Source organism: Gouania willdenowi, chromosome 4 (assembly GCF_900634775.1).
Source record: "Gouania willdenowi chromosome 4, fGouWil2.1, whole genome shotgun sequence".
NCBI lineage: Eukaryota > Metazoa > Chordata > Actinopteri > Blenniiformes > Gobiesocidae > Gouania > Gouania willdenowi.
The window spans coordinates 29,612,894-29,640,332 of record NC_041047.1 but is presented as its reverse complement, the minus strand read 5'-3'; the positions used below and the strand labels follow the sequence as shown (position 1 = coordinate 29,640,332).

At 40.4% G+C, this 27,439-nt stretch overlaps 1 protein-coding gene across 1 annotated transcript in view; it reads left to right on the top strand.

Annotated features, from left to right (window-relative positions):
• The window catches only part of notch2 (notch receptor 2), a 78,735-nt gene that overhangs the window by 30,798 nt on the left and 20,498 nt on the right, over nucleotides 1-27,439 (top strand). Inside the window, exons 3-12 of the mRNA XM_028443467.1 lie at nucleotides 11,570-11,844; nucleotides 13,970-14,177; nucleotides 14,297-14,430; nucleotides 15,426-15,548; nucleotides 17,993-18,226; nucleotides 18,445-18,600; nucleotides 18,852-19,037; nucleotides 24,906-25,019; nucleotides 25,113-25,226; nucleotides 25,334-25,567. Coding sequence (XP_028299268.1) covers nucleotides 11,570-11,844; nucleotides 13,970-14,177; nucleotides 14,297-14,430; nucleotides 15,426-15,548; nucleotides 17,993-18,226; nucleotides 18,445-18,600; nucleotides 18,852-19,037; nucleotides 24,906-25,019; nucleotides 25,113-25,226; nucleotides 25,334-25,567 — 1,778 coding nt within the window. The remainder of the gene's footprint in view (nucleotides 1-11,569; nucleotides 11,845-13,969; nucleotides 14,178-14,296; nucleotides 14,431-15,425; nucleotides 15,549-17,992; nucleotides 18,227-18,444; nucleotides 18,601-18,851; nucleotides 19,038-24,905; nucleotides 25,020-25,112; nucleotides 25,227-25,333; nucleotides 25,568-27,439) is intronic.

Sequence of the window (27,439 nt, the reverse complement as noted above, 5' to 3'; positions counted from 1 at the left end):
ATACAAATTAAGCTATTAAAAAAAAAATATATATATATATATAATCGATATTGTAGTTTTATTTATCGCCAAAATAGAAAACTCCATATATCTTGAATCTACCAAAAACCCATTCTTAGCTTGGAGGTTAGCCAATAGTTGTTCTGTATTATGTATTAATACTAGTGTGGATATTATTATGAACCAAAATGGTTGGTCTTAATAAGTGATCAGTCTTAATTAGGAAAAAATGTAATCAGATTACTGTATTAATTCTCAGCTTTCAGACAGCTTCGACAACTGTGGCCCTACCCTTCAGTCCTCAGTCCAACTCTTTGTTGCGTTACGCTACAGATTTATTTGTGCTTGGATTATTGTCATTTTGACTCCAATTATCTATTACCAAATAGCCAGTGGAACTGTTGTACATCATCTGCTCTTACTGCTTTGTTTTAGGCAGAATAAAAAGGGAGTTCCAGTCTAGACAAGTGGAGGAGGAAATAGGAGAACAAAGAAGAAAAGTGGGAGCGTAGCAATGGCTGACAGCCAGTCACTGCTTTCATATCTGTTCCTCCTCCTTGTCTCCACCTCCCTCTATCAGGCTGTGTCACAGAGATTTAAACTGGGTTAGGCGTATGATCCAAACTAGAGTCAACAGATGCTAGAGAAGGAGATTTGAACCCACAGCAGTGATTTCCGCACTCGCTCTCTAAAGATTTATCTCCTTCCCACAGGCCAACGAGCTGCGTTGTGTCGATGTGGTCACAACTGAAACTACACTGATAAGAGTTTCTTTGTGTACATTTTGGTGTAGGTCTTTCCTTTGTGCTTATGTGTGTTTGCCTGTATGTTTTATCTTTTTTTTCTTTTTGTGTCAAGGGCACCTTGAGCCCAGAGCAAGTTCACATGCTGGTGAAGACCGACCCGAGGTTATGCTGCTTGTTCTGATTAAACATTTGGATGGTGGAGATAATACTGGGTGTGATGATGTCACATCACATGGAGGCTGTGTGTCAGGGTCACTCTCGGGGTCTTTAGATTTACGTATTTATCAAACTTCTTTAAGCTGCAACATGAGGAAAAAGAAAACACTATCAGGATCTTCACGGGGACTAATGTACATTTATTTTTAGTTTTACTTTTAAGCAACTAAAAATAAGATAAGATAACTTTTTGTCAGATAACCAATTGACTAAATAGCTTTTAGTTTCAGTAGTTTTTGCACCATTGTTTGCAACCATCATGTGGTGCTCCTAGTAGCCCGTGGGATTTCTTTGTGTCTCTGTGAGATAACGTGGAAAAATATAGAAAAACTACAGCTTGTTGAAGCACGGAGAAGGCTCGATCTCTCTTCCTTAGAAAGAGGAAGGCTTTCATAAGTGTGGGGAATGTAACAACCAGACCATAAACCCACATACAGTAGGATGGCAAGTGGCTCTTTGTTGCACTGATGTGACACCATGGGGTCATCTGTGATACAATTGATCTGACCACTACTTGTTTCTCCATGAACATAAACCTAAACATTGGCCACATTTACATGGGTGCTTTAATTCCTCTTTAAACTGACCTTGTAACCACATAATTCCTAACGCTAATTTAATTCCTAATTAAATTTAAATCCAAATTAAGTGGCTGGTTTATTCCAACTTTAATTCCGAATTAAATAATTTCTCTTCCTTGTAAACACTTAACTTGCTGAACCCTCTGGGGCCTAAGACGTTTTTGCTGTTTTTTCATTGTGTTTGAATCCATAAACCTTGCATGTTTGGTAATACGGCTTACTGTATTAACACAGTGGATCTAAAACCACTATGAAAATTAAAATTCGAGTAGGAAGAAGTTAGTTTTTTTTTTTGCTAAAAAAGTCAAACATTTTTAACGAATCATTTTTATTGCTTGTATAGCCAATCTAAACTATATATATATTTCAAAAACTTATATACAGATGAATCAAAAATCACAGTTATATATAGCTATTTACAGTAAAATGGAAGCAATGTCTCAGGTGATTTTGTACAACTATTTACAAAAAAGTATGAATCACAAATACAGGGAAAGGCAAATTATTTGTGCCTCATTGTGTTGATATAAAACAATAAACAAATATATTAGACACTACACTACACTCTAATCTCACTCACTACACACTAACTAAACAGTCAAATCACAGTAATAATCACTATTATCTCAAATCTCTCAACTCACCCTCTCTTTCTCCGTCTCTGTTAACTTGTCGCTTGAAAACAAAATTCCCGCTATATGTGGACATTATGATTGGACAATGGCCTTCTTTTTCTCAACCAATAGGAAACAGCTATAATGAGAGGTTTCAGAGTGGTTCTTTCTTGCTGCACAACACTTTCGCTTTCTTTTTAGATGCGCTCTGCAGCGGTCTTCCTGCACGGACAACTCAAGAAAATGTCACAAAAAAACACGCACATTTTCCCTCATAACTCCACTTCTATTTGGCCTATCAACATAATTTAAAAACTTTCGACAGGGGTTGAAACTGAGATCCAAGGACGCAGCCCTTTTCCGGTATTGGCTCTTTAATATGATCACGTGATCAGGACGCGCCGGCGCGTCCGTCGGCCCCAGAGGGTTAAATCCGCATTTTGCCCGACTTGCGGCGATGACGCGCTGGTGACAGCATAATCCAAGATGGCGGTGGCCCAAACTCTTGCCTAGACTATTTAATAAGAGCCTTAAAAGACATGAATATAATGAAAAGAGAAGATGGGCGGAAGCATAAATGTGCGCACATTCACATGACTTATTAAGCACACGGACATCAGAAAACGGAACAGGCTTAGTCGGACGGCCTAAGACCCGGAGGCGGAGTAAATGTGTCACTGTACTGCATGCACAGGCTGTAATATCACCAGTTTATCATTTTACCTGTTGATAGAGCAACTATTTATTCCTGGTTATTGTTTTCCAGAGGTTTACTGGGCTTTTTACCGGTGATTAGCTTCTATCTCTCTTCCGCTCCGTGGTCCAAACTGAAACTGTATGTTATTGTCCAGCTGCTGCTTCAAAACTACAATCAAAATAAAGGTGAAAACAGTTCTCATGCGTGGTCTTCTTTGTTATAGCCAACAATAAAAGGTTTGTTGTGTGTTTTTCCTGATAGACATGAAACGTCACGTTCACCCACTGTCCAATCAGAGCCTTCCCAACCACCAGACCTAAAGCGGAATTAACTAAAGCCGAATAAACCGGTTTTCCATGTAAACCTCAATTCGGGAATTACTATTTCCATGTAAACACGAAGCAGAACACTTTAATGCTGAATGATTTAATTAGGAATAACTAATTCTGACTTAAAAAACATCATGTAACCGTGGCCATTAACTCAAAACATTTATTTCACAAAACAATAAATGCCTTGCAATAAATATTTAGAAGGGGACTTCAAATACAGAAATGATGATTCCTTACATGGCTACGTATATCTGAGGGACAGAATATTAATAAATAATCATCACACAGAACTATACATGAGGAACCCATAAAAACTGAACAGGTTTGGTGCTTGGAGTCATTGCTGCTCAGAAGCGTTTGTAAGATGTTTCTAAACGCAGCCTGAGATTATACCACATGACTCCACCCTGCTTTACGCTCCTTTATTCAGTCTATGCTTGTGTTTTTTTAGTCCTACTACTGAGCTTTTATCCTTTTTCTGCTCATGTCTTGCTCTGTCATTACATTGGTCTTTTATTTTGCCGTCATCGCCTTTTCTTCACTTGATCTGTCTTCTTTTTTTTTCCCAGCTCTTACATTTTCTTCCTGCATGTGTCTTACACCCTCTGGTTTCCTATCCTGCTGTCATGTGGGCTTATTTGTGTTTGCTTTTCTCAAAAATCTGTCGGATAGTCGCTTTGTTTCTTTCAAAGAACCCATAATTATAACTAGGTTTTAGGTGCTTTTTCCTCTGTTTTTACATGTGCAAGTGGAAGGTCTTTATGTGTTACTGAGCCCCTCAAAAGATTTCTCAAGCCTCTTTAGGCATCTTATTTCACTTGTGATCTTAGATCATTATGTTAACAAACAGTGACAATTTTGGCTTTATTTAGGTTAAGATGCATGTGTGCTTTTAAAAGCTTTGTCCTTATACTAAGAGAGGGCAGTGTTACACCTAGGTGAGGGGGTGGGGGAGGTGGAGGGGGAAGAGAGCAGGGAGGAGCGATTCAAGGTAGAGAAATGGAAGGATGGGGAGGAGTTGAGAGTGAGATGTGAAGTTGTAGGCGTGAGGCTTAACTATAATGGTGGTGGCTGTGGGCAGAGGGAAGGAGTGAGTGGTAATACCTGAAACAGGTATTTGGGATCAACGTGTCTAAAGTTAAGCCCACTACAAGTTTTATCCCACAGTCCAAGGCATGCTAGTGCATCGTAGACTGATGAATGTGCAAGATACTGCTACTGTAAACCCAAGCGCTGCCCCGAACTTGAGGACGCAGTCAGAATAGCAGAAAGAGCGGGGGCCAGGGAGCCCAGGCAACCCCCCCCCAGCCGAGCAGCACCCCAGACGCCCCCAAAGACACCAAGCCGAGAGGCAGCCACTGTCCCCCACATACACACCCGAGAAAGCACCTAGAAGCCGAGGAGACAGCGCACTCCGCCACTGCCCCCAACCCCCCATATGCTAGCATTATCCACAGTGACGGTGCGCTCAAGGGAACAAGGCCGAGGCGCCCAGACACTCAGGCAGAGCAAGCACCCAGCGACCCAGGATGTAGGCGCTGCCCCCGAGCAGTAGCCACCCCAACTCCAGACCCCCCCCCGGCCAGGAGCCACAACCCCCACCACCCCAGGCCCCTGACGGGGCCACCCCCAAGCTAACCCAAGCTGACATCTTTTCCATGGAAATATATTCTATGAGGAGATTTTGCCATTGGTTTATGTTCAAGGATTTTTTATCTTTCCAATTCACTAATATCGTTTTTTTTTGCTATGGTGAGTGTCGCAAGGATGGATTGTGATTGGTTTGCCCGAAGATCAAGCTTCATCAGGTCTCCTATCAGACATCTGGAGAGAGAGGAATCCTGCACTCCAAAATGGAGGACAGTTTTTTAGTAATTAGAGACCAAAAGTGTTGAACTGGGGAACAGAGCCATAAGGCATGTAAATAAGAATCACTAGTTCCCCTGGGTGCACTGAGAGCTGTTGGGGAGAAGCCCATTTTATACATTTTCTGTTGGGTGATGTGAGATCTGTGGAGGACTTTGTATTGAATTAGCTGTAGGTTTTGTGTTTTTTGTCAACTTGAAAGTATTACAACAAATTTCTGTCCAGAAATCGGTGTTCGTGGTGATTGAAAGTTCAGCCTCCCATTTAGTGATTGGTAAGTGATTAGAGTTAGTGTTTGAGACTGTTCTGTATATTTTTGAGAGTTTTTTTGATTTTGTTGAGATTTTCTTCATATATATATCCAGTTCTGGAGGTTGTAAGGTAATTGGATCTAAAGAAGTGTTTTTCTTGATTGTTTTTGTTACTTGTAAGTACTGTAAAAAAAATTACTTTTATTCATATTGAATGTTTGGGTTAGATTGTTATATGTCATGAGCTTGTCATTTTCAAAGAGGTCTTGGAGATGAGTGATTCCACTTTCTTCCCATGTTTTTAGATAGAGCAGTGTTTTTTTTATTCTAAAGTCGGGGTTGTGCCAGATTGGAGACAACATGCTAGTTTTTAATTTAATATTCATAATGTCCAAAGCTTTCCACCACGCAGTCAGGGTGGAGGCAATCAGTGGGTTTTTCAAACAGTTGTGACATTTGAGGGTCGTAGTGATAAAAGGGAGATCAGAGAGTTTAATATGTATGCAGTCTAGCTGTTCTATTTCTAGCCAGGTGTTGAAGTATTCTTTTGGTTTTAGCCATTCTGTTAAGTATAATATTTGGTTTGCTAAGTAATAATGCATGCAATTAGGGGCTTCTGAAACACCCTCGCTTTTATTTTTTTGGAGGGTTGAAAGACTTATTTTAGGTTTTTTATTCCTCACATAGAATTTTGTAATTGCAGAGTCTAATCTTTGGAACCATTGTGTTGTCCTTATTCAATGTCTTAAATATTTAATCATAATTCAATGTTTAAGATAAGAATTTCAATCACAAAAGCTAAAATTAGGCAGAAAAATAAAAACAACAACAGAAAAGAGTTGTTTTCACTAAATAAACATCATTTTAAATTCTTTGAACATGTCAGTCAGTCATGCTTACTTCTGGTGCTGCATAGAGAGGCTACCCTATCCCAGTCGTTTACTTTCTCTTTTTTGTTTACAAGGCCTTTAACAGGTTCTACACATTACTCATAATGTCAGTGCATGCACACACAGGACTATAGTACAGTGAAAAGGCCACCAGTGCTCTAGCCAAGTCAGAGAATGATCCCGGGATGGAAATTTGAGCTGGTTTATGGTCTCCCCCTTTCGCTCTCACGCTGTTTCTGTGGGATGGCTGCAGGGGGGAGAGCATGATGGAGTTATTAAACTGAGCTGCAATGGGACTAGTGGCAAGATAAGTAGGAGGTGTTGGGGTTGTTGAATTTGGAGGTGAGGAAAGAGAAGTGGAAAAGTCTCAAGAATGGAAGTATATTTAAAAAAAAACAACACAAGATCTCAAAATATAAGACAGCAGTAAAGGTGGTGGAGGACATTATATGAGCCAGCCAGAAAATGCAGAGGTCAGCATGAGGTAGAAGAAGAAGAGGAGGAGGAAGAGGAAGAGACTTTAAGGTGGGGGTGAATGCGCTAATGTGAACCAGCTGTAGAAACCTGACACCTCAAAAGTGGGTCTAGAAATGAGAGGTGCAGCGGTGAGAAGCAGTGTGCACAGAAAGAGACGGATGGAGGGAAAAAGTGCTCATGGAACAACACAAAGAATCCCACAGAACAGTTTGGCTGCACAACCTTTCCTCAGTGGAGCTCACTGTATGCGCGCGAATGATTTCAGCCTTTCTTCATGTCTGCACGTGTTTAGTTACTTTTCAAGATAGAATGTCCAACACATGTAGTCACGCTACCACTGTGTCATTTCTAGATCTACATTTGTGTGCTGTTGTTTTTTTTTTTGGCGCTCTCAGTTCCTCTGCGAGTCACCACTCCCTGACAATAATGTGAATCATGCACAGCCTTGTCTGTTTGCCTCTAGCCCTAGTGATACAGCCACTGGGCTAATAATGAGCTCTTTATGCAGCAGTGAAACCTGAAGGACAAGAGTGTCACTTTCTGACGCCATGGCATTGGATTGGAGAGGTTTGATAGCAGTGGTGGAATTTGAAACACAAAAACATCTCTTGTATCGCTGCTTTTGAATGTTAACAGTAATCCTAAACAAGCATGTGGCACCTCAACAACATTGGTTTCTATGTAATGAATAACAGCAGTAATACATATGCTGGGAAAACAAACAACTATTTGCTAGTTGGGCAAATATTACATCAAAGCGTACTTTTTGGGTTTCTTATTTCACTGCAGAAGAATTATCTTATGCCTGAACGAGAGTCTCATGTTTCCCTTTGCTTTAACTGTAGAAATGTCTACAATGTTCCCATGTGAAACACAAACCCGGTATTAACGTGCACACGGAGTTCTTCGTGTGACAGCCTGCTAATGTGATGTAAGTCACAGGGCAAAGGACCATGTCATTACTCGGAGAGAAAAAAGAGCGGCACCAATTCCCAAGATGAATGTGTTGTTGGGATATCTTGACCTGGCTGTGTTTGTGTTGATAGAGGGGTGGGATGTCCTGGTGTTTGATTATTTGTATGTGTGTGTGTTTGTGTGGGAATGTGCAGTGGGGGTTTTGCACAAACGGCATGCTGAGACAGACACAGACGGAGTAGAGAGAAGGTGGCTGTGTCTAATCAGAGGTGAAGATGCACAAAGTCTTTCTTTTGATGGTCATGCATGTCTAATCGGTCACTTTACAAATCCAAATACTTCAGACATATTGTTTTTTTCTTCCTCCCTAAAGCAAAAAAGTGCTATATATACTATTTGCTTTAGGTAAATCCATTCATGTTTCAGTGTGATCAGCTGGTCGTTTATCGCACTGAAATGATCAGCGAGTATTTTTTCATAACTTTGTCCACAGGATTTAAAGTATTGTTTCTCCCTGAAGATTTTTTTTTTTTTTTTTTATTAAAACAAAAACAAAGGTGAACTTTGAATAAACTTTCCCTCTCATGAAATGAAAAGAGAATATTTTGAGCAGTGGGTTTAGACCAAACAGGATTTCCACAGTGTTTCTCCAACCATCAAACGTCAAACCAGGTAAACCTGTATTCATCGTAAAACAAAACAAAAAAAAAAAGGAAAACGTCACTCACATTGTGATATTTTTCATGTGTCTGTGAAATAGTTGCAGACATTAGCTGACTCAGGAGTGACAGTCGGGAGTCGTTTCACAGATGTGATTGATATCTGTGTCTTTTCTCAGCATGATTCATCTCTCTGCTGTTTTTCTCATGCTCTCACAACCTAATAACATCAAGTTGCTTCACAGTAGAGTGGCTACAAAAAAAAAGGTTGTCAGCATACGACAAGATGTAGAGCATGACTGTTGATTTATGTTAGGACACAAATTCTATGATTTTAACATGATACCGTTCAGTGGTGTAAAGAGTACTGAAATATCCTACTAAAGAAAAAGGACTGTTACAAGTAAGTCAGACGTAAAATACTCAAAAACAAGTAAAATTAGCTCAAATAAATAGTACTCAAAGTATAAGTTACTCGTTACTTTCACCCCCCATGTTCATTTTTGGGAATAAATCTTGCCACGGTTTCCTTGCATACAGTAAACATCTATATAAACTGTATAAACTTAAAAAAGGAAGAAACCAAATCTTGCACAATAGGAACTTATTTTATTTCCCACAAAGGCATAAATCTATCTAATAAATCAAGGATCGTCTGTCTGTCTGTGTGTGGAGCAAATATCTCCCTGACGCAGTGTCTGTTCGACCTGAAACTTTCTGACCAGCTTGCGCACGTCCCCATGGTGTGCATCTGTTATTTTAGACTTATTTGGTGATTACATTTTAAAACGTTTGTTTTCGTTTCATTTCGAAATCATCGCGGAATCAAGTGTGTGCGCTCGGCTGATGCGGGTGGCTGATGCACATGCGTGTGTGTGAGAGTGCCGGCCTAAGAAATGTTTAACGCTAAATAAATAGTTTTATTTGTACAAATTCAGTTCTACCTAAATTGGTGCATTGGTACAGACTTTATTTATTAATTGATCATGTGCATCTCCCATAGATTTAAACCAGGGAAATCGCACATGCTATTTTACTTTGCACCCGCAAATGTACACCTTTCTAACACTACAGGGTATGTACACCTCTTTGTACATCTAACCTTCAAATACACACTCATTTGGCCATAATTGACAACTCTACTTAAGCTCCCACTGAATACTTACTTCTGATGGGCACTGTACTAGTCTGTATAAAATAAATTTTTTTTTAAACAAAATAACACCAATTAATTAAATTCAAAATAAAAGCAAATTTTCAGACTTTAAGTATAGCTAAATTCATGAACTCTCAAGCTGTTTACCAGTTTCATCTGGTAGGTCGACTATGATGTGATGCATTTGATTGTTGTCTGGACATTTCATTCTTTGTAGTTTCACAATGTCCGTTGATCATTTTAAAACAAAAAATGATAATTTACATAGTAGTGGTTCGGTGTAGAAATGTAACAAATTACTTAACTTCTTTTAAAATGTAAAAGTAAAGTGACTGATTTGAAAATATACTCAAAAAAATGCAAGTACCCATAAAAGCTACTCATTTACAGTAACATGAGTACTTGTAATCTGTTACTTTCACCTTTGGTACCAGCATAATGAAACAGACTCTTGAAAAGGAAACAGAGTTTAATGGCATTCACTGCTTCCTACGTTGGATGTGAGGGTGAGTTTTCCTGGCGCTATCCATTGTGTCATGTGAGCCCCTCGAGGGAGTCACTCTGAGGCCTCAGTAAGAAGCGGTGGGTCGCTCTGCGGCGCACAGTCCCCAGACAGCGTGCCTGCCATGTGCCTTCCCACACAATCAAAACAGCAAACAGAACGTTACCTGAGCTTTAGAGGAAAGTCACTCAGAGAACAACATGTCATATTATATTTGTGTATTTGAAAACAAAGGTGCTGCTGAAATCAGGGTTGGGGTCAATTACATTTTTCAATTACAATTACGTCTTAAATTATCCATGTTTAACTACGATTACGGTGACCAGCTTTTTTTCCAATAACAGTGAAAAAATGTGTTTCCCCTAAAAGTCAATTACAATTAAGTTCTCAATTACTGAAGTTCAATTACAATTAATTGCAATTACTGAGCCTTCATTAAATAAACCCATGAAACGTAACCTTCCTCCTGTGTTAGCTTTCTGTTAGCGTCTCTAATGATAACGGGTCAGTTTTGACCCATGTCTTAAATCATTTATAAAATACACTAAATATTATCATCATCACATTTGATTTCATCTCTTGGTTACCTTGTCAGGCTTCCTAATCAATAAAAATATTGGTGTTAATATTTTTGGTGTGAGGTGTCTGGGCCTTTTTTTTCAGTGTGCCCCTAAATTAAATTTTTTTCCTTCTTTTAAATGGTAAAATTATCAGGAACTGACAGGTAGTGGGAAAAGTTGATATGAAATGTATTTTAATAATTTTAGTATGTGTAAGCCATAGTACGGTAACATGCTTCCTCAGGTTTGCGTTTAATTAAATTGTCATTGATAGTTTTTCTAGAGAATTTCCATATTAATTACAATTACAAAGTCAGTTATCTGAACTAATTTCCAATTTAATTATGATTATAACAGCAACAGCTTTTTAAAAATTACAATTATAATTACTTTATAATTGTAATTCTTTATAAAATGAAACACAGACTGAAGGATTGGTCATGAGTGATTTATTTATACACTGCAGCCTTTTTTGCCCAGCTGCAGATTTACTCTTTCATAAGTTTTGATTTTTCTGCCAAGCTTTGATGAATGACTTCCAGATCTCTTCTTGTCATATCCTTCTGCTTTTGGACTTCTCCTTTTGTCATTGTGACCTTGGTTTGACTTTTCCACCATCCCAGTTTGAGGTTCAGTGCACTTTCTTTAGAAACAGTGGAGTAATGGGGGACATCTCAGTAAAAACCTTCTGTCTCCTTTATTTCCAATCAGGCCATTCACCATTACAGCTTTGATGCTGTTGTGCTGTTACTTTTTCTTTATGCTCACCAACACATTTCCATAATAGTGCAGCTCATGCATGAATTTTCCAACATGCCATTGTTTGGATCATACTCTCCCTCTTTTGTGTGTTTGCGTGTGGTACTGCTATGCAAAATGCTCGTCTGACAGTAGTCGTGGTAACTGTCTGATGTGGTGAATGTTATCCACCTGACTGAAACTCCCTCTTTTGTTTGTGTGTGTGTGAACAACACACACAAATGTATTTGTCTTGTTTCAGATCTTCTTTCTTTTGTCTTGTCTGCATTCAGGGTTGATGATTACTTTTAAACTCCAGGAGCTTTACTTTGTCTGACTTTTGTACCCTAATTGTGTGTGTCTGTGCAGGTGTGCTCCTGGTTTTTTAGGTGAATACTGCCAGCACAAAGACCCGTGTCACCCCAGCTACTGCCTGAATGGAGGGAACTGCTCAGTGTCCATGTCAGCCGGCGTACCCGTGCCCAGCAGCACCACCTGCACCTGCCCTCTGGGCTACACCGGACAGCACTGCCAAACGCTACAGAACTCCACCTGCTACCCAAACAACCCCTGCGCCAATCGAGGCATTTGCACACTGTTGTCTATTGACAAGTACCAGTGTGTGTGCGCCAGAGGATGGACAGGTGAGACACTGCCTTATCCAATGAGTGATCCAGAATGATAGCAAGGAAACCAGTTTACCACAACTGTCCTTTAAAGTCTGTTTGTTTCATTTAGATCCTCATTAGCTATACTGCAATAGCAGTAGCTATTTTTCCTGGGCTCTACATCACAGACTATACATCCATGACAATTGTGAAGTACAACAAACAGATTAAATAGGATGTACAAAAAACATTCACACAGAAAAAAAAATAAAATATATATATATATATATATAATCAAAATAAAACAATAACCAAAGCATACATAATACAAAACAACATTAACCAAAATACACACAAACATAGAAATACAAATATGAAAGTAAACTAATAATTCATTAAAAAAAAAAAAAAAGCCCTCCTTCTAATTCCAGTTCTCCACATCAATAATGGGTCTGTGTCTGGCGAATACTTTCGGAACCAGGGAGGGACATGAACAGAATACTTGAAGCCGATTGTGCGAAGCGCCTGTCCACCATGATTTGTTTTAGCCAATCACATGGTAACAAATGATGATGTTGTCATCGGCATACGTCGCAAAGACGCTGCTACAACACCAACAACAAGGCTCCGCTTTACCGTCTTTATCGTCCAAAAATGCACAAAACACCTCTCGCTGTTGCTCTTTCAAAAAAGGAAATGCTGGATTCTTCTAAAACTGAGCTTTAGAATCCATCTTTTTATTTTCATTTACAAGTTCCTTTCACCGTAACTGCGCATGCACCAGTTTTGCTTATGCCTTCGTCACATTCATATATCCCGCCCTAAACCACAACACTGCTTCATGATTGGTTCTAATCGGTTTGGTTCGGTTTCGAAAGGCAAAGGCGGGAACAGTACAAGATGGATTCTGAACACCAGGTGAATCCATCTTGCAGGCAAGGTTATCAATATTCAGCACACAATACATAATTTAATTATATAATTATTCTTATTCTTGAGTAAATATAAATAGTCCTACTCTTTTAGAAAAATTTGTGGTATACACGCTTGAAATCAAAAACAGTGGCAGGGAGTTCCATGCCACCGTTGCCCTATAACGCACCATTCTCTGTGTTTGATTGGAGGGACTTCACTAAAAAAAGTCGACTTACTATAAAGGATTTCTGGTGTTTTCATAATGATCATATTCCTAATAAATGTAATCAGTGTGTATTTAAACCAACCTCTTACATGCAGCCAGATCAAGTCTTCTTCACATTTGTGTATTGTAGCACATTTACTCACACATACTCCTAGGGCTGGATTCCACTCTGTAAACAAAAATTACATATTGCACATTTCTTATTTATTGTGTGAAATAATTTAATTTGGGTCAATTCCACCTTCATCACACAATTGTTTAAGATAAAATGTATACTGAAAGGAAAATAAATAATAAAACTTCTGCCAATGACTAGAAACTAGCTTTCCCAGCATGCTTTGCGTCGTGGTCGTTTCAAAATGGATTTGACCAAAAATGGAGGATAATTTGTTTCAGATTTTGTAATTAAAGTGTACCTGTAGTGAAAATGTATATAACAAAAAAATCTGTTTATTGTATTACCAATGAGCAAAATATGTGCACTTAAAAAAAAAAAAAAAAAAAAATACACATTGAAAGGACTTTTTAGAACGATTTAATACTGCCCGGCATCAACTATGGAGATTCGCCATTTTGCACAGGATATGACACACGTTTGTTGATTCTGTTTGCTGTTGCTAGCCAACAGTGTTCCGTTGGTCTACAGTTTCTGAACAATGGCGGAGTGTAAAGCTTACACTCTTACACTCTCCTCTCTCTCTCTTTTCTCTCTCTTTTTATTATTTTTCTAATTATATATGTCATTCAATCTATTTTCCTGGCTCTTTAAACCACATAAATACACATCTGTATCTGTACTTGTTTGTGAGTATTGCTGCACTTTATTACTGTAAATGTCATTGTAATTCACTATATATAAAAAAAAAAGGGTTTTAACACTTTAACTGCGTTCTCACGCGATTATGTAAATAATCGACCGAGAACTCCTCTGCCTTGTGGCGTCAACCGGACTGCACCGTGGTGCACTCAAAACACAACTGAGGACAGTGGGCGGTTAATTAAAGCTGTCCCTCTTTGTAGGTCCACGCTGTGAGCAGGAGGACATGTGCCTCTCCAGTCCTTGTGCCAACGGTGGGAAGTGCAGCTCTCTGCCTGGTGGTCGCTACACTTGTTCCTGTCCCACAGGCTTCAAGGGTCCTCGCTGTCTCAATGATACCAATGAATGTGAAGACACACCCTCTTTGTGCCAGAATGAAGCAGAGTGTCTCAACACTGTTGGCTCCTACAAGTGAGAATCTGTTTAACCAAAAAAAAAAAGACAAATAGAAGCCATTGAATGCCTTTTTATATGTAAACTCAATCCTGATTTAACTACAAATAGTTTATTCAACCTTTGTTTTGCTGCAGGTGCATCTGTGCACCAGGGTTTACAGGCCAACACTGTGAAAGCTCATATATTCCCTGCTCACCGTCACCCTGTCAGAACGGAGGCACGTGTTACCAAAGCTCGGAAATCACCTTCACGTGCCACTGCCTCCCAGGTGAGTGGAATAAAATGTGACATAACAAAATAAGCCAGGGTTGGGGTCAAATATAATTGTAATTGATAATTAATTACAGTTATGGTGTAATTATAATTGACATTTTAAAAAATCTGATCGAATCTGATCGTAATTGTCATTAAATTGTAATTAATCATTAAATGCTAAACTGGGGAACTATGTTACAGTTTTATTTACAGTTCTACACATATGTAGTTAACAATTATTAAAAAAAAATAAGAAATCTAGGGGTTTACTGACACAAAAAAGGCTCACATGCCCACACCAAAAATATTAAAACTTATATTTTCATTGATTAGGAAGCCTAACGAGGTAACCAAGCGATAAGAAAGAAATTAGATGATTGATATTTGCTTTTACTGTATTTTACAGCTGATTTAGGATCCGTTATCATATCAAGAGATGCTAACAGAAAGCTAACACACGAGGAAGGTTAACTTTTATTAGGGTATTTATTCCAGGCTCAGTAGTTGAACTTTAGTAATTGAGAATGTAATTGTAATTGACTTCCTGAGGATAAAAAAATAATTTTGATTTCATTGTAATTGGAAAAAATGCTGGTCACTGGAATCATAATTGAATTGTAATTGAACACGGGGAATTGAAAATGTAATTGTATCTGAGAAATGTAATTGGCTCCAACCCTGAATGAAGCTGACCTGTTTTTATTGTGTTGATGAAAGAGAACATTTATTATGAGAGCGAAGAGAAGAAACACGGTTACTGTGTCACTGAGTTTCTAAATGGATACATTAGGTTGTTTGAGGTGCAAACAGTCTGATCTCATTGGCTGCATAACATCAGACACTCTGTTACAGTTAACAAGTAGACACAACAAACACACACAGGCACAGCCGGGTCTTATTCCCCGTACAGGCATGCGGTAAGACCAAGACGTTATTTACCGATGCCTAATTGAATTAGCAGGTAAATACAAACATTGAACAAAGCCTTGTGTTTTTGATATTGTCCAGGTTTTAATGGTAGCCAGTGTGAGAACAACATTGATGACTGCCCCGACCATCAGTGTGATAACGGTGGAACCTGCATGGATGGAGTCAATACCTACAACTGTCAGTGCCCGCCGGAGTGGACGGGTGAGGATCCTGTTTGTTTTACCCCTTCACCACCTTTAAAAGAAGACCACCATTGCTTTCTTAGTACAGATCTTTGGGTCTAAAGAAGATCAGCAGCCTTTTTGAGTCAAAGAGCTAATATTAAAGGAGCGCTACTTTTCACCCATCTCCATTTGTTCTAAGAACCCCAACAACATAGTATTTGAGGTTTATTTTCCCAAAAGCGCCTGTTTTCCAGTGTTTTGGTCCAGAATACATCAGTGAGATGTTAGTCAGGTATGAACCCAGCAGGTCTCTCAGACCTATGGACACTGGTCAGAGAGTAGAGCCTAGGAGTGTGACGATATCTCGATTCGGCGATATATCGCGATATTTTTTCAGGTGATCGATTATCGATATGCTCGCACTAAGTGGATTTTTTGTATTTTTATTTTTATTTTTGTTTTTCAAAACCTTTTCTGTTTTTCACTAAAATATGCAGGTAGGTCTTCACAGAATTTTTGTCACTGTTTGTTTTTGGAACCAATATATTTTTTACTGGAATATTGCACTATAATGGTGTCACTGGTAAGAAAGACCCTATTTTTTGTTTACAGAAAGCACTATTGGAGATACTTATTTGTTTACATTGGTATGTTGACACTTATTTACAGAAATGTCTTTAAGAGATATTAAATAATTTTTTTTTTTTTTTGTTATGTCATAGATTATCGTAGATTGATTTCTGACCAATATATTGATAATTGCCGTATTGTCATATTGTGAGCTAGTCATTACCGTGAGCTTTGTATCGCGTATCGTATCGTGAGGTACCCAGAGGTTCCCACCCCTAATGGAGCCCAGAGTTCACAGCAAACATGGTGACGCAGAAGAAGTGGAACAAACTGCCAGCAGAGCTGAAGTCAGCATCCATTGTGAACATTTATAAATCAAACATTTATAAATCTATTTTTCTCTTCTATGTATGACTGAGAAGGAGATTTTTAACATTGTTATTATTGATTTAATGTATTTACTGTTCTACTTTTTAAGCTGTTGAATGTTTTCTGTTGTACTTTTTGATTATGTAAAGCACATTGTATGAAATACGCTATACAATATATATTTATATATATATATATATATACAATATATATATTTGCCTTGCCTTGTATAGTCAGTTGGGCTACCAGTTAGAAAAGCACTTCTTAAAGCCTACATTTTCACTGTTTCACGAAGATAATAAGGAAGGCTAGCAGTAACTTAAAAAGTTAGGAAATGTTGAGGATTCTTCTATATATCGTATTATGTATAACATACCACTGATCGTACACCAGATCTGCAACACTGAAAAACATTTGTCACAATGTTTCAGTGAAAATAAACATTTAAAGATGGTTAATTTAGTACTAAAACTTTATCACGTGCAGCAGTATTTAACAGTACAAAGTACTAACTACATCTGGGCGACCATGGCTCAGATGGTAGTGGGTCGTCTTCTGATCGAGAGGTTGGAGGTTCGATCCCAGTCCCTGACTATGTGTCGAAGTGGCCTTGGGCAAGACACTGAACCCTAAGTTGCTCCCAGTGGTCGACTAGCACCTTGCATGGCAGTCCTGTCCCACTGGTGTGTGAATGTGAGAGTGATTGGGTGAATGAGCTGATATGTAAAGCGCTTTGAGACTGCTTCAGTGTGGGGATAAAGCGCTATATAAAATCAAGTCCAAGTCCATCTGACATATGTATTTATCTTTGTGAGTTTGAATCCTGGAAAGTAATTCAGATTTTAGATGGAGTTCATTGGTGACTAGAGCTCCTGAAGGAACCTCACAATGTTCAGTGCGGGCTACCTGGGGTACGCGGACCCCGTGTTGGTGACCCCTGGTGTAAGGACATATCTTTATAGCCGTGCCATCTCGCTGTCTCTGAGTGAGACAGAAGTACAAAGAAGTAAACCTTGCCTTTTTAATTGACCCACACGTCATATACACACAACTACTGATTTTCTAGATTTCATAGAGATAATAACCTCTCTATTTGTGTGTCTCTGGCTCATACTGTGCATAAGGCGTGCCTCTGCCAACACGTACTCGTGTGTCACGAATGCTGCCGTTTTGTTTGCGTATTATTAATACAAGCAAGAAAAGCCAACATGATGCAGGGGATAGATGAGCAGGTATTTAATTGTATGCTAATTTGTTAGTAATTCAGTTTGAGAAATTTTGGTGGTGAAATTCAATTACAAAAAACTTATTCATTTCCTCTTTCTGCGAAATGTTGTGATTAACCATCATGTATTTTACTTACTGTACATTTGTTTTGTCATCTTCATAATCACCGTATTGAATGAATTATTGGCTAAAACTTTTATTTTACATTTTGGTGATTTGAGATGAGTTGCAAAGATACAGTTTTGAGACCTAATGAATCTTGGCTTAATAGTAGATTTTTTTGAATAACAGAGTTTTGTTTTTGTTCCGATGCAGGTCAGCACTGCACAGAAGATGTGGACGAGTGTCGACTGCAGCCTAACACTTGTCAGAACGGTGGCACTTGCAGCAACGTGATTGGTAGCTACGTCTGCGTCTGCGTCAATGGTTGGAGCGGACCTGACTGCTCAGAAAACATCGATGACTGCACTACGGCGGCATGCAGCCCGGGCTCAACGTGCATCGACCGTGTCGCATCTTTTATTTGCCTCTGTCCCCATGGCAAGACGGGTAAGCGAAAAAACTGATTTACTAATAATTAGAACCAATCAACTGCTAATAAAACTGCTCATTTGGACAGATCAGATCAACAGATCAGCTTTGTATTGTAATTCTGTTTAAAAAAAATTTAAGTTTATGTTTAATCCTGACTTTGTTGCCTCAACCAGTATTTTTGTCTAATTTTTGAAGGCACGTTTTGCTAAATCCTATTGATTCTGTGTTCTCAGGTCTGCTCTGTCATCTCGACAACGCTTGTATCAGTAACCCTTGTCGAGAGGGCTCCCAGTGTGACACCAATCCCATCAGCGGCATGTTCAACTGTAACTGTCCACCTGGATACACAGGCAACACCTGCAACAACGACCGAGACGAATGCAGCATTGGTGAGAGACTGGGAATGTTTGTAGCATCTTTTGGCTTGGTATCTAACTACACTAACCCCCCCCGCAACCCAGTTCTCAATTGTCATTTTTTTTGTTTTTGTTTCTTTCTAATTTATTCATGTCCTACATTTACCATTTTGCACTACTATCCTATGTCAATATTAATGTTTGTTCTTTTTATACTGTAAATGTGAATTTCCACTCTATTCTATACAATTCTATTCTATTCTAACTCGGTTCTTTGCCATCAGGTACCAATCCGTGTGAGCACGGGGGCCAGTGTGTGAACACCGATGGCTCCTTCACCTGTAACTGTGTCAGAGGTTATGCGGGGCCACGATGTGAACAGGACGTCAACGAATGTGCATCAAATCCCTGTCAGAACGAAGGCACCTGTCTCGATCGCATTGGGGACTACACCTGCATCTGCATGCCCGGTAATTTGAGTAATTGTTGCATTTTGAAATTGCAGTTGACAATGTAAATCAGGGCCATTCACTTTGGGGCCCAAGCGATTGGTTTTGGCCCGCTGTTCTTATTTGAAATTGTTTTTTTTTCTTTTCCAGCAGTCAATGTATTTTTGGTTGCACTTCCTCCCATCAGCACAAATCATCATCGTTTTACATTAGGAGTAGGGTCAGCGAAGATCTGTAAACATATGACCAGGGAGTGAGAGGATGTTTGGGTCAGAACTGATGAGATAGAGCACGTAAGGCAGTGGCACACTTATACTAGAAAGTTTAAAATTAGTTGGTAACATGAGTCCAGCATTTTCTAGAAATTGTGTGGCCCGCTCCAAAAGCCACGACGCTCCAAGAGCTCGTGGAGGATGCACTGGCGTTCTTACACCCTGCCCGTCGCATGCCCCCGTCACAATGAAAGTACCCAGCAGGCCTCCCTTCCTCCTCCAGGGGGAGGTGTCTGTTCGTCCGGCCCCGGGGTTGTGGGTGCGGGCCTGTCCGCACCGGTCCCTCTCTACTCGTACTTCCCTCCTCTCCATGCCTCCAAGTGAGATGCCCTCAACTTCAGGCGTGGGGGGGAAGGTGGAGAAGAGGACCGCAACATACGTCACCATTCACTGTTGCATCCGCAAGTCACCTGTCAGCGACATGCAGGACGCACTGGACCAACTAGTGACTGCATCGTAAAGACAGCTTTTCATTTTAAGACACTTTCTGAGTTCTGGATTTCAGTGGAGAGTGAATATCAAACGCTATCCAGGGCTGCGCTGGACGCACTGAGGCCATTTGGCTCTACACATATGTGTGAATAGACTTTCTCAGCACTGACATATATTAAAAATAAATACAGATCACTTATTAACGTGCTGTGCTCCATGCATATTGCCCACCTGTATCATTAGGTGTGATTATGATAATATAATTTTGCAGCACAATAGTGCTGACGCACTGCAACAGTCTGTGGCTATTAAACCTGCATTGACTAATTGTTCTGATAACATATAAATAATTTCATGGATGTCACTGGGTTCTTCTCTTTTCTGCTGCTGTTAAGCCTGTGTTTGTTTGAGGTAATAAATGCACGAGTCCTGTGTGCACGTTTTCTTATGTTTTCAGTCACCTCCTGGAATAGTGGAGGTCGGGCTGAAAAGTTTGGAAACCTCTGATCTAAATGACAACTAATGTCTTTGAAGACATTCAGATGTTTCCTAATTTTATGCCATTAAACATAATCAAGAAAAGTGTTTATTTTGCACAGTGGTGGCATTTTCATATTGGCATATTTAATCTCAAGCGCGGCAACATTAATTTTAGGTTTTGGCCCGTGGCCTTCCACCGTGATTCATTTTTGGTCTTTCAGTGAACAGAATTTGGGCACCCCTGATGTAAATCATTTAAAACTCAAATTGTTTTTTCCTTACTGCCTTAAGCTGCAAAGGAAATACAAGATATTGATGGAAAGGAAATGATGCTGAAATAACAGTTGAAATGCATCATTGATTACCAATCACAATTAGGAATTTTTATTTTTTTTACAGATGTCAGGGAGCACTATTTCTCAATGAACTATTCTAGACAACATTTATTGATAAAATACATAGTTTTGAAAATCAAAATTATTAAAACTTGAAAGAAAAATAAATACTTTGATTTGAATCAATTCAATGCACCAAGATTCAACAAATAATATTCACCTAGAATGCAGTTCAGATTTATTATATAAAGGCTTGCTTTAATTTAATTAAAGGAAGTGAAGAAGAAACTTGTAAGCCGACGGAGGGCAAAGCGCTTCCGCAAAGAGAAGGAGAGGAGCTTCTTCAAAAATCCCTTCAAGCATGCGAGACAGCTACTGGAGCACAAGAGAAGCGGGAAGCTGGAGATTCCACAGTCTGAGCTGGAGATGCACATCAGGGAGCAGTACAGTGACACAGCAAAGGCTACTCCCCTGGGATCCCCAGGGTATGTTCCAGCCCCCCCAACCTTCCTGTTCAATATTGCTCTCCCTAAACTCAGTGAGGTAGCAGAAGTTGTCCGGAAAGCAAGAGCAGCCTCAGCGCCAGGCCTCAACGGGATACCTTACAAACAGTACAAATACTGCCCAGGGGTCCAGAGGCATCTGTGGAACTCCTCAGAGTGGCCTAGAAAAACCAAGTCATCCCTTCAGAGTGGCAAAGGGCTGTCACAGTTATCATCCCGAAGGAGGCAAACTCCACCACCATTGGCCAGTTCAGGAGTATTGCGCTACTGAATGTAGAAGGGAAGATCTTCTTCTCCATCCTGGCAAAGAGGTTGACCACCTGGGTTTGGTCCAGAATACATCAGTGACATGTTAGTCAGGTATGAACCCAGCAGGTCTCTCAGATCTATGGACACAGGTCAGATAGTGGAGCCCAGAGCTCACAGTAAACATGGTGATGCTGCTTTTAGTTGTTATGCTGCAAAGAAGTGGAACACACTGCCAGCAGAGCTGAAGTCAGCATCCAATGTGAACATTTTTAAATCAAAGTTAAAGGCACTTTTTTCTCTACTGCATATGATTGAGAGAGAGATTTTTGGTCATGTTGTTGATGTCATGTGTTTGTTGATGATTTTACTGATGATTTTAATTGATTTTACTGATTTTAAATGTTCTTGTTGATTTTAAACAATTGAATGTTTTATCATGTAAAGCACATTGAGTTGCCTTGAGTATGAAATGCGCTATACAAATAAATTTGTCTTGCCTTGCCTTGCCTATCTGATAACCAATGGGTATATATACACCAGCTGCCAGGAGGCCGGCGTTCCAGGTTTCCCAGGGTGCGTGGAATACTCGGCAGTCATATGGGAGCAGATCCAGAGAGCAAAAAGATGCGGTGTGGCTGGACCTTGCCAACACATACGGATCCATTCCCCACCAACTGATCGAGTATGCATTGGACTTCTTCCACATCCCTGCCTGCATACGTGCCCTGGTAGCCAAGTACTTTGGAGACCTTAAGATGTGCTGCACCCATCAAGACTTCACTACAGGCTGGCAACAGCTGGAAGTAGGCATTGCCATGGGATGTTCGATCTCGCCCATCCTGTTTGTTGCAGCCTTCGAGATCATCCTAATAGGGGCAAGGAAGATGGTCGATGGAATGAAGCTACCATCAGGTCAAAGGCTACCACCAGTGAGAGGCTACATAGATGACATCACCACCATTCTTCAGACAGCAGCATGTACAACAAGACTGCTGAAGAGGATCAACGAGCTTGTGGGGTGGGCGAGGATGAAGATCAAACCCGCCAAATCATGCAGCCTGTCCCTCAGGAAAGGGGTCAAAAACGACTGTATCATCTTTGTCGCAGGCGGTGAAGAGATCCCAGTGCTGGCAAGTCAACCCGTCCGTAGCCTGGGTCGCACCTACACAGCAGACCTCTCTGACAGACAGATGGGGGAAACAGTGAGGAAGCAGCTTGCAGATGGCCTGGCCAGGATCAATGAGAGCCAGCTCCCTGGCAAGTACAAAGTATGGAGTTACCAGTTCATACTGTACCCAAGGATGATGTGGCCTCTGAAGATGAGTGAAGTCCCCTCCTCGGTTCTAGACAAGATGGATAGGCTGGCCATCAGGAAGTGGCTGGGACTGCCGAGATGCCAGTCAGACGTAGGCCTCTTCGGCAGGATTAGGTAGGTTACAACTACCACTGCGATCCATTGGCCTGGGTTACAGGCAAGAGAAGGCTCGGATGGTGCTGGAACTGAGGGAATCCAATGACCCACCGGTGAGAGCTGCTGGCTCCCAGATACAAACAGGGAGGAAGTGGAAAGCCCAGGAAGAGGTTGGCATGGCAATCAGCAGGTTGAAACATAGCGAGGTAGTTGGCAGAGTCCAGGAGGGACGAGTAGGCCTTGGGAGGAGTGAGACCCCCTGCTTCTGGTCAAAGGCCTCCAAAGAAGAGCGGAGAGCCATGGTGGTGGCAGAAGTGACGAGGACCGAGCAGGAGCGCCTTAATATCAAAGCGGTGTCGCAAAGCCGGTCCTTGTCATGGTCTGACCTGTGGAAGATCCCCCAAGCCAGGCTCAGCTTCCTAATTAGATCCACCTATGACACTCTACCTTGTATCATAAACCTCCACCAGTGGTTCGGTGCTGAAGAGACCTGTCCCCTTTGTAGTACCAGCAATGCAAGCCTCCAGCATATCCTGTGGGGATGCAAGATAGCGTTGTCCCAAGGCCGCTACAGGTGGCGACACGATCTGGTGTTGAGGAAGTTGGCAGAGGTGGCAGAGTTATGCAGACAGGAGGCTAATGGCAGTCCTTCGGCTCCAGCGAGACAACCCATCCTGTTTGCAAGGGCCGGAGAGAATGTCAATCCCCCTCGCCAGAGAAGTATGTCAAAAGTCATCACACCTGGTAGTGAGTGGTCAATGAGGGTCGACCTGGGGAGGCAGCGCCAGTTCCCCAGGGAGGTAGTAGAAACATCGCTCCGGCCAGATTTGGTCATGTGGTCAGAGCCACGTAAGACCATTTTGTTGGTGGAGCTAACTGTTCCTTGGGAGGAGGGTATGGAGACTGCCAACGAGCGGAAGCGGTCTAAGTACGCAGACCTGGTTGAAGACTGCAGGGAGGCTGGCTGGAAAGCCATCATGTGCCCCGTCGAAGTGGGATGCAGGGGCTTCGTCGGGCCCTCAATGTTTCGCCTGCTGCGCAGTATGGGATGCACAGGAGCAGGGTGTTGAAAAGCCATTAAAGAACTGGTGGAGGAGGCGGAAAGAGGCAGCTTTTGGAAATGGCTGAGGAGGAAGCATAAGAGTTGGAGGGCAGATAACACCTAGGGCATCAGCATGGGCTGGCAGGGAGAGATCCCTGCCATCGCTCCGCCACCAGGAGATGTACTGGGGTTAAAGGAGCGAAACTGTGGTCTATGACTGGTGGTCCCCCAGCTGATGACCCATTTAAGGCCAGGTGGTGTTCAGATTAACACACATGCAAGGGAAGCACCGGTGAAGGTGCATTGGGCAGCAATGCCCAGCAGGTAGACCATCATCCTGTATCTTTTTAAATTCAGCTTTAAGGACAATATCAAGTGCAACGCAAAGGATATAACCAAAATACTGTTTGAAGTCAGTCAGCCCCTGCTTTTCTCTGTGTTTACCAAAAACCACATGCAATAAAGCAACACAGTCATACCTCTATGTGTGTGACTTCATCAGAATTTCAATAGAGCTACTGGTTATTTCTACAGTGGGGAGTTTTTGCTCCCCATTGTAGCTGATGCACGTTCACGTGGTTTTGTTGGCTTTTTCATAAAAAGTTTATATTTTGACAAGTGCTTCAAGATGACTATTGTTGTGATTTGCGCTATATACAGTAAATAAAATTGAATTGAAAGATTGTAAAATGATGCGTCTTCCACACGTTGTAACGTAAATGACTGCACTGCGACATCGATGGACTAACTTTACTGGACTGGTTGACATTCAGGTGGACTCCTCTCAACTTGAACATGTGGACATTATTCAGCATAAAACTGAAGTCCAACATACTCAAACATCTGTCTCATTTATATTCCTACTATACTACTACTACTATAAATGCATTATTGTGCTGCACTATATACTACAACGCTAGATTGTTAGTACCCTGACATAATAGCCGGCAAACTTCAAAAGTCTTTTTTAGACTCAGTAAAATGATCAGACAGGAGATCCTTTTGTTTGTCATCATAATGACAATGACAATTCCAATCATCAGGATCAGTTTCCCATTGGTCGCAGCTCTAATTTACAGGAAATATGATAGTGTAGCATTGCTAAAAGAACCAGGAAACTAAAAGAAACATCGACTATAATGCCTATTTTTTTTTACATTTGTAGGATTTGAGGGCACTCACTGTGAAGTAGAGGTAAATGAGTGTATGAGCTCCCCGTGTCTGAACCAGGGTAAATGCGTGGACCACGTCAGCCGCTTTGTCTGCGAGTGTCCTGCAGGTTGGTATATTTAATCTGTTTGTTTAGTAGTCTGTTCTTTTGCAGGGCTGTTATCAGTGTTGTTATTGTATTTCATGTTCTTTTTTATTTTAGGCTTTAGTGGTGAAATGTGCCAAATAGATAATGACGAATGTTCCAGCACACCCTGTTTAAATGGAGCCAAGTGCATTGACCGTCCAAACGGATATGACTGTGAATGTGCCGAAGGTAATCAAGCTTTTCCAAAACTATCCTATTTCTCAAAATAAAACCTTTTTCCAACACCATTGTGGTATTCGTGAAACATTATCCTAACAAGACAGCTCCTCCTCCAGGCTTCACAGGTCTGCTCTGTGAGGAAAACATCAATGACTGCATGCCAGCTCCTTGCCACTACGGTGTGTGCAGGGATGGCATCGCCACCTTTACCTGCGAGTGCAACCCTGGATACACGGGCTCCATTTGCAACATCCAGGTCCAGGAGTGCCACAGCAACCCCTGTCAGAACCAAGGACGCTGCATTGACCTGGTCAATGCCTACCAGTGTAACTGTCTACAGGGAACCTCAGGTAGGAACCTGATGTGTCACACAAACTCTTCGATATACGGTATATGACAGTGTTTCTCAAATAATGGTGAGAGAGGATAAATAACAAATGGAAGCATTAAAAATATGGGGTTTTATAATGTTTATTTTTTAATTAAAAATGATAATCACAATGAATATTACCAGCAACTCACAAAATGACAACAAAAACACAAAATAAGAGAAAAATATACTGAATAATAAAAATAACAAACAAAACAAACAACAAAATACACAAAATTACACCAAAGAGTCAGACACACACACTAGAGAAAAATAATTACCATTACCAGCAAAACACAAAACGACAACAAAGATACTGAATGAGAGAAAATTACACAAGATCACTACAAAATACACAAAAAATAACAGAGAAACATAGAAAACGACATAAGGAACCACCAAACGACGTCAAAAACACAGACACACACACACACACACTGAGATAAAAAAATGACACCAAAACACACAAAATGATGATGGAAATGATCTTGATTAAAACATGAACTGAAAATACAAAGGTCAGTCATGATCTCACACCAGGTGGGAGATGACCAGAAATTGTAAAAACTATCAAAATATATTTATTCAAGAGGCACTAAATACTGTTTCATTCCATTTATTTACAATGGGGTTCTTTCAAATGTGTGTTATCACTCATTCAATCCATCATTATGTTCTATAGTTGTTGTTTTTTCATAGAATTTTAAGGAAAATGTTGTAGTCAGACATAGGGCGTACTTGGATTCAGAAATAAGAGAAAGGGTTTACTTAAGCCAAAAATGTTTGAGAACCACTGATATATGACATGCATCTAAATCTATTGTTTAAAGAGATTTCATGACATGTAGTGTTGGAAATGCAATAGATAACAGTTTGAAAATAACTGGACTCTTTAACAGTGATAAATATTTAAATTTAAGATCTGGATTTTCTCATTCTTGAGTAATTCCAAATGACCTTATTTTCAAATGTTTCACAAGTTTCATCACTTCTATCTTGTAATTTGTGTGCTTTCATAGAAATCACGAGTCACCTTGTCCTCCCCAGTTGTAACCCCCCCCCTTCTAGATTTTCTTCTATTATTTTTTATTAACTTGGAAAACTGTGTAAACTGTATGTATCTGGGTGGAGCAGGGCTGTAGCTCTCTATATTAGTGGACTTAGATCTTTATGCTGTACCACCCTGAAAAACAGAATGTCTGTAACTGGTAACTGTACCACACAACCGGTATCACTCTCAGGTCTCACTTTGAGTTGTCACGCTTCACTTCTTCTCTTCGGCTCTGCCTTCTTCTCCCAGTAAAGTTTTAATGTTCTTCGTGGTTTCCTGTTCTCTGCTGTGCTTCCCTCTCTGGTCCTCAGGTGTCTTGAAAACATGCCTTTGGTAATGTTAATCACTGACATTTTGTCGGATTCCTGTTGTCTGCTTTTATGCAGTAAGTCTTTTTGTGCTTCTTGCAAAACTATACAGGTGGAGTCTTCCTCCATCTGCTGGTGACTTAGGTCCCAGACTTGTGTCTTTTAGATATTTTGGAACATGGTAAATACAAGTGAAAGTGCGCCACCTTGGGGATGTGTGCGGTGCAACGGATGCTGTGGAAGAGCAAAGATTGAACCACTTAATGCACATGTGACAAACTCAAGGCCTGAGGGCAAAATCAGACCCTTTACACCATCTAATTTAGCCCTCAGGAGAAAGTTAAAAAGACAGCAAAAACATACAATAATGTCCAAATTACCAAATAATTTAGTTGTAGATAAATCAGCTCAGATATCCCAGATATCTAAATGCACAAATTCAATAAATATTCAATATTTGGAGGATTTCAATTTTCACGATTGCAGTCATTTT